Below are 13,844 nucleotides of genomic sequence, written 5' to 3' on the forward strand. Positions count from 1 at the left end.
TGGTGTCTCCTTTCCTCATAATTGTGTTTTATTTTTATAAGAAATAATTATTTGGAAATATATTCATTTATATTATATTTTATAAGCGTTTATTTATTTTTTTTTTTACCATATTAATTTTGTTTGGCAAAGCTATTTTAATTGCATTGCAAATTACTACCATTAAATATTATTTTTTTTTAGGTACGAAAAATGCTTCTAAACAGTCTTTATAGGTGTTTTTGTCAAGTAGTAATGGAATTGATTTTAATAAGCCCGGGTTTTTACCAGTTGAATTTTTAGAAATACAAACCATAATAAATAAATTTGTGTTTTCAGTTTTGTATCACTTTTGGCTAATAATATATTATTTTTATGTTAGTTTTCTTCTGTCAACATTAGTGCACGCTAGTGTACACGATATGCTTGATAATGATTATTATCACCAGTGCAGTAGATAACGCAACTTCCATATTATGAATTATGATAGTGTAGTGTACCTTCACGAGTAAAATAATACGACACCGTGAATTTTGACGGCATCGTAAAAAATATTATATACTGATAAGTATGTTTTATCAAGTTATGATAATTTAATAGACGAATCAAACAAATTTAAAATTTTTGTCAACTGTCAAATACTCAATTCGGAATATCCAATATTATATTAATTTATGAAATACATTTGTATTGTATATTACCTAATTATAAAATATAAATACATTTGTTATTTTTTTTTTCATTCTTATTTAAAATTATTTCCTAACTGAGTATTATTCAAAACTCATTAAGACTTTGGTCTTTAAAAAGAAAAATAATTAAAAAAAATTGTACATTCCTGTTATACGAGACTACGGCTATTTTCGTGACTACCGTCCAAGACTACCTTCTTGATAGCGACTACCACAATTACCTGTACGATATCCACTGCGCTGCGTTCTAGCGTAGCAATTCACAATTGTTATGTTATCTATTATATTATTATAATATATATACAGAGTGATTCAAAATTTATGTTACAGCCATTTTAACACATCGATATTCAAAATACAGAACAATTAATGATAAAAAAGTTTTTGAAAGTAGAAACATCAAAAATGATTATACGACACTAATATTATTAAATTTTTTTTTTATATATAATTCATAAATGTGGCCATCATTATTTATTATTTTATTGTTTTTAGTGACCGTACGCCACATATGTAGCGTGTGTTGTGTAAAATACATTACAAATGATTACTGGGTATTTAAATCCTTTATATATATATATATATATATATATATAATTCGAATAAAGCAATCCCAACAATTACTACTGATCAAAAAAATATCAAAGAATTAAATATGCAGGTGCATTATACAAATATAAATATTAAATAAAACTAAGGTAGTCTGTGATAATAGGAAAGTGTGCAAATTTTGGTAGTCTTAGATAACAGGATTGTGGTGTTTCACAAAACAACCGCGGTAGTTTTATGTAACGGAGGTAGTCTTGGGAGATAGTCGCGAAAATAGCCGTAGTCTCGTATAACAGGAAAGTATCAAAAAAATTTATAATTAATTTCATAAATAAATAGCTAAAAAATATACTATATATTATATTATTTATTAAATGTAGTCAAACGGATGCTAATGTCTTAAACATAAATTAAATATATTAAATAAATCAATACATTTATTGTAGAAACCGAGATAGATAGAATAAATGTTTATAATGTAAGGATTTATATACGTACCTTTTATACTATTAAGGAACTTAAACATATCATTAATAAAATCAGTATATAATTTGTATTGGCCAAAAAATAATTGTACATCATTATTTATACATTTTACATATAATCTATTATCTGTAACGATAAAATGAAGAAAAAAGTAATATAAGTATAATATGAGTTCACGTACACTCTAAAATTCATTGAGTCAAATCAATTTTCGAGTCGAAAATTCAAAATAATATGGTTTTTTAAGAAATCGCATCAATAACAATACTATTTTTATATTTAAATATAGGTAAGTAATACGTTGTCTTCCACTAGCTCATACAAATACAATGAACATACGTATACACTGATTGGAAAACGGTCACTTTGTATGGTCTATTGTTTAAACTGCTTAACGCAAACACTTATAATATTGTACTATACTATATACATAGACATAAAGTAAATATTGTAAATATAAGTTATATACCTAAGCAGTAATGTCAATTATTAAAACGCAAAAATTAAATAAAAACTCAATATTACAAACGTTAAAAAATATAGTATATTAATAAGTAAAAAAAAAAAATAGTTTTTTAATCTATTACTACAATATTATCAAAAGTTATATGTTAAAAAATAAATTTAAATGTGTACAATATAAATATAAAGAAATAATTGTATTGAAAAAAAATCGTTAAAAACTACATGTCATGTATAATTCCGTGTATAATATATAGCCAATGTTGGGAATTTTAAAATTCGAAATTTGTTATTTCTTTTTTTTTTTATGCTAGTTATATAAATTTAATAGCTTATTATTGTCACCAGCATTGGATTTTCGTCTGAATGAATTCTTAAAGGGAGTTACGTTTCGAACAGATGCTATAACGACTTGATTATATTTTATATATTTATTATGTACCTATATTATATATAATAGTATACCAAGTGTCCGCGTTTTGCTATCTTAATTTTTAACCAACCATACAAGATGTCCGCGTATCGCACTTTTAATGTTCAACCGTACAAATGACCATCGAGGACCATATCGCTTACATAGTCACATTGATTATTAATATCGTGAATATAAACGGAAATGACCGAGAGGATTCCTCGACAATGCGTCATATTATTATTTTCTTTTAATTTATTTTTAATATGTTTTTAATAGCTGTCGTATAAACACACGAAATTAATGTTTATACTCATCGTAGACTAAGAACCTTTCGCCATAAATTTATTAAAACTACCTACACCCATGCATTAAAATATATGCATATTTTCAATTTTTTGAAAATTATTATGTTTCTAACTATTTTTTTTATTAATCATAACCCAAAGAATATGAGATGTTCCAAATACTCTTCTGCAGAGTGTCACCACGTTGCCCGATCTTTCATTTTTTTTTTTTGTCTAAGGGATGGGAGAGAAGGAATTGTATTTAAAGATTTCGGTTACCAATTATTATAATTATAGTATGTGAACCATTAGAATCATTTGTAATTTTGTAAACATTATTGTTATTATATTTTTTGTACAATTCAGTTACTACTACTATTTAACACTTTATTAAACTAAGTAAAATATATTTTATTCTTCTTTAGAACACAACAATGCGTGTTTATTTAAGAATTTAATTTAGTGAAAACAAAAATTACATACGAGCAAAGCCAGATAATTCAACTAGTACAATAATAAGTGCATACTGTTTTTTTTTTTTATAGGTATTGGTTGAAAATAAAAATAAAATAAATACTTATACTTACTATACCTAGCTAGCTAAAGAAATTTATTTAAAGAAAATAAGTTTATAATATGAAAATGTATTAAATAAGTGGTCCACAATACCTTCGATGTGACCCACTAAAGTTGTATTTTATGTAAAAATTGTATTCTCGAAGTGTTTAGATATACAAAATACCTATTGTGTTACCTACTTACAAAGTTACAAACATTTAAGAGGGCTGAAACCCTGAAACATACGAGCATACCATGTTTTAAGGACTAGTGTTTAGGCATTTCATATTACATGTACATTGTACACTTGACTATGTCAATGTGTAAGAAGTAAATGAACATTAGTATGTGTAATACATTATCGCATTTTTCGCCACGAAGTTTGAATTCCCAGATTTACGATAGTAATCAAAATAAACCATACTACATACATGAGAATTCGTCGGAAAAAGATATATTATTATTTATATATTCATTCATTTTAATATATAGTCGAGTCGTAGTGTCGTACCCTCATCGCAGAAAAATAAGTTTTAAATGAAAATCAATTTACATAAATAAAAATAATAACTATTGATAAGTATATTATTATTTTGCTGTATTTATTTTTGATCACAAATCATTTAACAAACAACAATAATAATAATAAAAAAATAAAAACCGAATATTTTTTTATTAAAAAGATCTTTTTTTATTTCCACGACGGCCAGTCTTTGTGTTCCATAGTAGTAACATAGAATACGTAATACATGAATATTAAAAATTTCAAATATCTCTGTACTATTTGAACCCGAGTACGCGTGGGTTATCGAATAACAACGATATAAAAATTAAAAATAATATCATTGAAGTTAATAATTTTATACTAGTTATACTTAGTCAATATACTTCCCATATAATATATATATATATATATATATATGATTAAATACATATTATGTAGTAATAAATATTAAATTCACCGTGTTCTTACCAGAGCATATTAAATATATATATATATTATATGAGTGCTACCAAGTGAAAAATTAAAGCCACCTTATGGTTAATGAATGTGCTTTGTACCACAAGTCTTGGGGCACATAATTATTTTTTATAATTATTATGACTTATAGTGATAGTGCCACCTAGTAAAAAATTCTTAAAATATCTTCTGTTACTGACGGTACGTGTAAATGAGGTTTAATGAGATTAATTTTTGATATCAAATAGTTTCGTAGAATTGAAATAGTCTAGTAGGATATTTGTAATTCTTGGGACGATGACACATATATACAATAATAACGTAGTCTGTAAATTACTATACAAGACATAAATAGCATTGAAAATATGCGACATAATCAATCATATCAAAATCTTAAAGCCGTGTAGTCGGATTTTAAAATGGCGGGCCAAACCCAAAATACTAAAAAAATATAATCAACAATAACAGTTAATTTTTATATATTAAGTTGATACTGCCGACGGAGGGAGCGGCATGGCCCACTGCCTCCCCAGCATGGCTTCGCCATTGGCCGTGTATAAGTATAAGTATTATTATTTTCTTAATAATTATTTTTAAATTAAACTCACGTAAAAACTCCTACTGTCTAGGTGCATGTGCATAATAAAAATAAATTATCAAAGGGTGTTTCGAAAATACCAACTAGGAACTAAAGAAAAAGAAGTTTTTATTAAAAGCTTGTGGGATGATGATAACAAAGATATTGGACAATTGAGTATCCAATATGACCAACACCAAAACACTCCTTTACAATAATATCCCACAATTCAATTGTAAGAAAATTGTAAAATCGTGGATTAAGTTTCAATTGAAAAAAAAAATAATAATTTTAACTACTAACAAATTTGTTTTTCAATAGACCAATTTTAGATGTGGATTTAATACAATTTTGGCCTCTAATAATTGCCTTACACTGCTAAATTATATGAATGTCGATTGATTGCGAACTCCATTGTGAACAAAATATGATTATATTATTTTCATAATTGATAGGTACTTACTACTTACCTATAATTATCTACAAAACTATGTTATAATAATTGAATAAGTGGAAAAGCGTCAATTATGACAAAATAGTTCTTACCCATAAATAAAAAAAAATATTTTATACGTTATTGTTTAGTATTATACCAATACATAATTAATAGTATATAAATATCACCAAACATTTCTGTTAAATCTACTTAATTTGTTAAGTTTTTATTTTAGATTTAAATGATTTTTTTTTTTTTGTTAATTTGTTGTAATTTTATTTTGAGTGAAATTGTATGAATGTATTTGCACAGTATTAATTTACACATCATGCAATTACTAGCTAAACTACAATAATTAATGAATACAGCTCAATATACGTATTTTTGATTATTATAAATAAAACAAAATGTATATTTTTATATAAATTGTGTTGTAATATGTTTCAAGGATAATGTTATTTGTGAGCTGTTAGATCCTTTATCTCTTATCAAACATCAAATATATTGTTAGTTTTAAGACTGCTTTTGATATAAATCAGAACATTTTCGAATGAGTCACATATAGGTATTCGTCTAGACACGTTAATTAATATTTAATAGCCGATGGCACCACACGCCATTATACTTCGACTATTATATATAGGTATTTCGTGGAATTGTTAACAAAAGTAATAAATTCTTTAAAACGTTACTTATTTATTTTTATACAAAAACAAAAATGTTATTAAGGTAAAAGTTAAAAAAATATTTCTCTACCCAAAATTTTATCTCTGAGCATATACAAAATATAATATACATATCCATTAATTATCCACTTAGGTATTTAACAAATGGTCAACTAATATGTTATGTAAATAATTTATAGTAATGGAAGCCCAATTTAATTGTATACATACCTACATAATTTATAAGTAGTTATAGCTTACTCATATGTAAGCACACAATAAATAGTCGTAATTCGACAATTTGTTATGATTAAACTTACAAATTAAATGTTAAATATATGTATATTATACATATGAAGTGAGAACTGGACAGCTTAACAATTATTGTAAACTAATATAAAAGCTATATTATTTTCACTATTTTTTAATATTTATACATAACATAAAAAAAAAAAAAGTTTCATATTTTTTTTTATATAATTTGATTTATTTTACTTATATTATTACATTTGTAGTACATAATTCAACAATAGATGCCAAATTAAGAAAACATATTAATAATAATTTAATCGTTATAACTTTAAACTTATAATCTAAAAGGGTTTCTGACTCAAATGTGAACTGGTTTAAGCAGTAGTTCAGGAGATATTATCGCGCGCAACAGAGTGGGAGATTTATCGGTGGGGATTCGGAACTGTGTTATAAAACTGTCGTCAAACACAACAACCCCATCAGATTGGAAGAATCGAAAATTTCCCAAAAACGCTCACATATATTATAATAACATTTTTAATGCGATTTGAACTCAATCACGTCACAAGTCTTTTTACGCTGGACATCCAACAAGTAATTATTTTTTAATATTACGCATGATGCATTGATGCATGTACTAAAACCACGATTCAATCATTAATATAAATAAAGTTTATTGGTGGTACCTACGATAATTATACTTAGTATTTATTCATATAACATTAAGAAAGATATCTATATTTATTTAATAAATAACATCAATACTAAAAGTTAGTATTGTTGATTATTCTCTTTTTATTTGAACTATATTTTGTTTAATTCATACTTAACTACGTCAGTTTATTATCTAACTGCATAGTTATAAATTTAACATACGATTTCTATATAAAAAAAAATACATGGTTGTAATCAAAATGAATAAAATAGGTGTACCTACGTTTAAAAAAACACTAAAATTTTATATTTTTTTAAGTTAACATTATCGTCAAATTGTAATATACAAAGTGTAACAGATATAACTGACTTTTGAAATTACTTTTGTTCCAAATAAAATTTTTTTTTTTTATTCATCACTAAGAGGCGCTACACGTATAACTTAATTTCATTTTATGTTTATATTTTAGAACTGAAATTAAAAAATTTTAAATTTGATTAAATTTTTTTGGATAAATTCAAAATAGCTAATTTGTGAATTTTATTTTAAGAACAATTTTGATGGTAAAAATATTTATCTAAGTCAAGTAGTTTATTTTTTAGAATTTTTTTAAAATATCAATATTTTTTAATTAAATTAATTTGGAACTTAATAACTTTTTTAAAAATATGATTTTTTTTTTTGTCATGTCTATCTGTTACATCCCATATACTATTCTTAATAGATCTTAGATATTTTGTTAAAATACATATCTATTAAAACCTATTTATTTTTATTGCATAGACTTATAGTAAATATTGACATATTGTGCTCTGCAACATATATTTAATGAATATAGCAAAAAAACCAATAGTGTCTTCTAAATAACAATAAAATTCAAACATTTTATTTCGCACATTTGTCCACCATTTTTTATATAAGTGCATACTGGGCTAGTATTTAGACATAAGTAAATATTTTATAAAATAGTTTGCTATTATGATTGATATAAATATAACTAAACAATTATTTTTTGAGAAAAAACTGTAAAATAAATGTCAATAATTAATCATAAGTACTATAATGTTAATATCAATAAATGTATACATAAGTAGAAAGTTTATTTAAAAAATACATAATATTTAATAATTTGTTGTAGATTAACACAATTGAGATACATTTTCTAATAACGATACTTAATGGACATGCATGAGTAAGTTAGATTATTGTTTTTGAATCAAAATAATTTTGAATCATCACAAAGGCATTATATTTAATATTTAAACAATATAATAGGTATCAAAATTACAAACTTGGAACTAAAGAAAAAGATGATTTTATCAAAAACTTATGGGATGATGAAAACAATAATTTTGGACAATTGAGTACTCCACCCGGTCAACACCAAAACATCCCTGTTTGGCCAACTGCGCTCTATCCTTATAATTATACTTCACGGTTCAAACGTAGGATTTGTATATTAGGTCCATACATTTTTCTACAGAGAAAAAAAATGAACTAATTATACATTTGTTTTCCAGTAGACCAATTAAGCAATGGTAAATGCATTCCAATTTCAAAATCTGATGGGTACACTGATATGTCCAATTTACTACAGATATTTCCAAAACAAACGATCCTTAATCAATCAATGGTCGAACCAGTAATGTTGTGGTTAAATTCTAAGAAGCTAATTGATTACAAATGGTTTTTTATGGAACTTAATTTCAATGAAATTGAAGAAATCAATGAGGATAATATAGAATATTTTATATTTAAGGTTAATAAAAGTTCTATGACAAAAGAGGCGCGAAAAAAAATCTGTTTCGAGACAAAATTATTAAGAAATCGAAAACAGAGATGTGAAAATTTGATATTGGTAACTTTTCACAATTTATTTAAAAAATTTAAAATTTAAAAAACCAATAATTTTCTCTATTATTTCAGTCTTTGAATTCAGAGGTTACTCCACATGAACTGTATGAGTATATTACTTGTATTCACAACATACTTGTTTGTCCTATACCAAATAAGAACTGTATTGTCGGTAACCAACACCAACTACAGCAAGACATAATGCTAATCATGAAAAAATCGTTACATCAACTTTACAATAAAATAAGTGCAAAAAGGAAACTTTTTATTTGTGGTCTATTGGAAATGTCAGTTAATAAATATTTGAAATGCACATCTCTAATATCTAGAAATCTAGCATTCACAAACGACCAAGTCGAAGAAACAATCATTTTTGCTGAAATGCTGAAAAATAAAGTACATGGAAACACTTGTCGCAGTACAACGCTTAAGATAATATAATTGACATTATTTTAATCACTAAAATTACATTTTTTTTTAAAGTTAGTTTCTATAATAGAAAAAATCTAATATAAATTCTATTCTAAAAAACAATTAATAGATTCATTAAATATCCTACATGTTACACAAACTTAACATCTATCAAACAACAGTTTATGAAAAAGTAGTTTTGGAAAATTATTCAACAATAAACAATTTTATAATGTTAAAAATAATGATTTGGTTTTTGTTGAACAAATTCTAATAACTTCAATCAGTGAAATTAAATTTCTTGTCATAAAATACAATAGTTTTTATCTTTTTTTGATTAATCTAATTCTTCTTCTAAAGACAAATGGAACTGAATTGAGTTGAAATTACAATTGGCTCATAAATTTTAGATCATCAATTTATAAGTACACTTTATCTTATTTAAATATCAGTGTAAAAGCCATAATAATTATCACTTAATGTCACAATTTAGATTTTAGATTTACCACAATAATATTCTCAAATTATAATAAATATTAAATTGTTTGATGTCTGATAAACTTATGATTTATATTTACTGTAATTATAAAATTATTTTTTGTGTTGATTAGAATTTAGTTAGTATATACTTATCTAATCAATAGTTTTAAGAAAATATAAATTTTTGTCTAATGTATTATTAAAAATATCTGTATCTTAATAAATAATAATTTATATGACAAACAAATTTATTAAATATTAAGTTAGTTTGTTGTAATTATATTATGTTATACATAATAAATTATTATTGTTTAATAAGTATCGTCAATTATTTTATGTTAAATGTTGTGCGAAGTTGATGTTAGTTAATTTATATTTCTAATGCATACCAGTTTATTATATATTTATTGTAAAAAAAATTGTTTTGAACTAAAATAATACACTTAGTTTATTATTAATTTCAAATTTGTTTTTATACTACAAATAAAATTATTCCTTTTCATCCAGTAAAGGTTATGAAATATATATTATTATTTTAGTAAATTCATTATTCTGAAACATTTTAAGAATACAATTGAAATGTTTTAAAAGTATCAATTTGTAACATTCATAGAATTGTTCTTGTAACAATGTAATGTACATATTATATTATGTAACATATGTTACGACTTGTAACATGTTTGGAGTGTTAATAGTAATATACTTGTAATTTTAAGATAAAACATTCTATTCATACTACAATAAATTGATATAATGTTATTTAATAGCTAATAGAAACTTAAGTTTATAACGATGTTATTGTAGTCAAAGTAAAGTAAATTTTAAATTTGCATAGTATTTTTAAGTATAATTTATCTTTTAGAAATTGACCATGCATCTACACTGTTCTGTATGTTTTATTGAATTCAATTTTGATTTTAATTTTTCAAACATGGCTTTAAATTTTAAATTAATATGTCTTGACGTCTTGTTAGAGTTTGTTGGCATAGAATATTTTTTTGGGAAATCCTTAATTGATCAAATATTTAAATATTTAAAACTTCATCAATGAGATTAAATGGTAAAGATACATTAATAATCAAATTCAAAATTATATTATCAAGTTCTTCTAAGAAAATACAATTTTTTTTATATTATGTTAATTATAAATATAACTATATAAGTATACAAAAGCTTAAATGTCATTGTTTATATACCTTGAGAAGTGTTATATTTATTAACATATATCGTATTACCTCTAATAAAATTGTTCATTTACATTTTGATTGGTAATTTTAATATTTTTCTCTTTATACAACTGTATTGATACATAATTAACGTTAATTTTTCTCTCGATTTCAACAGAACTTGGTTAAATTAATTCTTTCACAATTTTAATATTACAGTGTTGATTCTATGAATTAAAAAATAATTATATACATTTCAATATATTATAGTATAATGTACAAAAAAATTATAAAATAACTAATTGTATACTGCACATATAGATACAAACAACAAATATAATTTATCTATTTTTTCATGTTGCATTTTGATAATTGAACTTTACTTGAATTTATATACTATACAACATACGTTTATATCTCTGTTCAATAAATTATTATTTTATTAATGTTATATAATTTAGGAATTTAATACTTATATTATATATATTTATTTAAATGGTGTTGATACACAAATAGGGGTAAAAAATAATACCAAAATAAATTCACCATCATAAATTCAAAATAATTGTAAAAAAAAATGTGTTTATTGATACCTATATAAAATAATATAATTGTAATTTATAATTATTCTATATTTTAATTTATTGATAAATTACCTTCTTATTCTAGCTAATTTCTGCTTAGTCCAATATTTAAGTTAGTTTTAGTTATTTGTGTAACTGAGTATCTGAGTATTGAACAATAAACATTATTAGAAGGTGATCTGGTATTTGCAGTAAAGGTTTTACTCTTGGCATTTTTTTATATCAGGTAAACAATTAATATTAGACAATTGAGATGACGATATTAATCAAGAACAATAACTTAGTATTGTACAAATATAAGTTATGACTAAATAACTTTAAAGATATAAATATATCTTATAGATTATAATTATCTGGATAAAAAATGAATAGATGACTCAATTTAAAACTTGCATTTGTAAAATAGGTAACAATTTTGTTGTAATTGCAATAATTTACATAAATTCATGGAAAATAAGTCATAATAATTTTTTTTTTTTTACTAATTTGTATACATAATTTAAGTATGTAGGTACTAGGTATCTATTATCTATACAATACATAATTATTATCTACATAAATTGTTATACCTAATAGATAATTATATTAAGTACTAATATAGTATAACATAGATATTATTATATAAAAATACCAATTAATTTAAGAGGACATTATACCCGCATGTGTTGTCTCTGTTTAACTAACATACATCATGACAAATTAAATAACTTAAAAAACTAAATAACTTAAATACCTAACCAAAACCAACAATAATAATAATTATTTTTTGTATGTCTGTACATAGTGTACATTTAAAATTGAATAATATAATCATGCTACATGCTACATGCCACAATATTGTTTAGAACTTTTATTAAATTTAGGAAATATATTTATTAATATGACTATACATTATATATGAATTAAACCATTGAAGATATTTTCAAAACAGTTGTTATATATTATAATCTTATAACTACATAAAAATCAATAATGGTATTGACATTAGTATGATAAGTTGCTTTATATTATTAATTATTATACAAGTATTACAGTAGGTATCAAAGATTTAAAATTATAATGTCATTGAAATATAAATCTTCTTAAAAATCAGTCATCTAACTAAAATATCTATAGTTGAATACATACCGTACGTCCGTACCAATACCGATTTTCAAATCCCAAAGTGAGATGAAAAATACAAAATTATTTGTAACAATATATATATATATATATATATTTATTAATATCCGCACCTAATACATAAAATTCCAAAAATTATTGAACTGGTTGACTTACAAATTAAGTAAAAATTTCAAACAAGCATAGAGATTATTAATACATTTCCGAGAATTGTTTGTTATATAAAATTCCATTTAGTTTCAGAAATATTTCTTGTCATTTTACTAAAATATAGATTGGCTTACGGCTATAGGTACATTTTATAAAATACAACTTGATAATCTCACTGTAATACCCATATGAAAAAAATTTTACATAGTAGTATTTCCGATATTTTTTAATTAATCCAAGTAAAAATTACTTACGAAGAACAGTATTTATACCTTGTATTACATTTTTCTACACTTCTTTACGACTCAACAATAATTTGATTATACGTCACGTCGTGCATATATTATTTCTGTATCCTGGTTAGATAATATTAAAGCAAAAAAAAAATGTATAAATTGAAAACAATAAACCACACATTACTATAAAAACAATACATACATCACTGCGCAGAATCTTAGTTTTTTCTCGTGTATACACTTATATGTTTGTCAGTATTTTAGCCATATAAGAATTAACATATTTTCATTTGCATGTATTGCAGTAGGATCTTATATTAGACATTAAATTAAGTATCAAAATAATATTAATATATTTAAGAATTTAATTTAATTCATTACACCACTAAAATAATTTTTAAATTAGGTCTTATTAAAAATGTTTCAGATTCATCTTGTGCTTCCCATAGTCTTACAAAATTAAATTTAACAATTTTTCAGGTGGATAGTTTTTCTCATTATTTATTATATAGAAAAATTTATACGCAATTCTTCCATAAAATGTATAGCTTTAAAAATGTTTAAATGTCCTGCAAACGAACTTAAACGCGCTTCAATAACAACATTTAGTTTTCTCAAAAAATTATTATGACAACCAAATCATAAATAAATAATAGTTATAAATTTATAACTTAATGAGTACCTATTGTAAAAAAATAAAAATAAATATGAATATATATTTTTTTTTAATCTTACAATGTTGCACATAAAAAAATACCATAAGTACTGTCTGGCTCACGACTAATTTAAACATTAAAAATTGATTTATAATTTATTACCATATATATTCCACTGGACAATTAAACAAAAAATAACTTTACTGATTTTGTT

General features: G+C 23.4%; 1 protein-coding gene across 1 annotated transcript; it reads left to right on the forward strand.

Moving 5' to 3' along the window:
- The first annotated feature begins 8,155 nt into the window (after positions 1-8,155).
- Positions 8,156-9,266, forward strand: LOC113548521. The gene is made up of 4 exons (XM_026949455.1): positions 8,156-8,163; positions 8,247-8,416; positions 8,495-8,829; positions 8,898-9,266. The coding sequence occupies exons 1-4, from the start codon at positions 8,156-8,158 to the stop codon at positions 9,264-9,266; spliced, it is 882 nt and encodes a 293-aa protein (XP_026805256.1).
- The last annotated feature ends 4,578 nt before the right edge of the window (positions 9,267-13,844 follow it).

Source organism: Rhopalosiphum maidis, chromosome 4 (assembly GCF_003676215.2).
Source record: "Rhopalosiphum maidis isolate BTI-1 chromosome 4, ASM367621v3, whole genome shotgun sequence".
NCBI lineage: Eukaryota > Metazoa > Arthropoda > Insecta > Hemiptera > Aphididae > Rhopalosiphum > Rhopalosiphum maidis.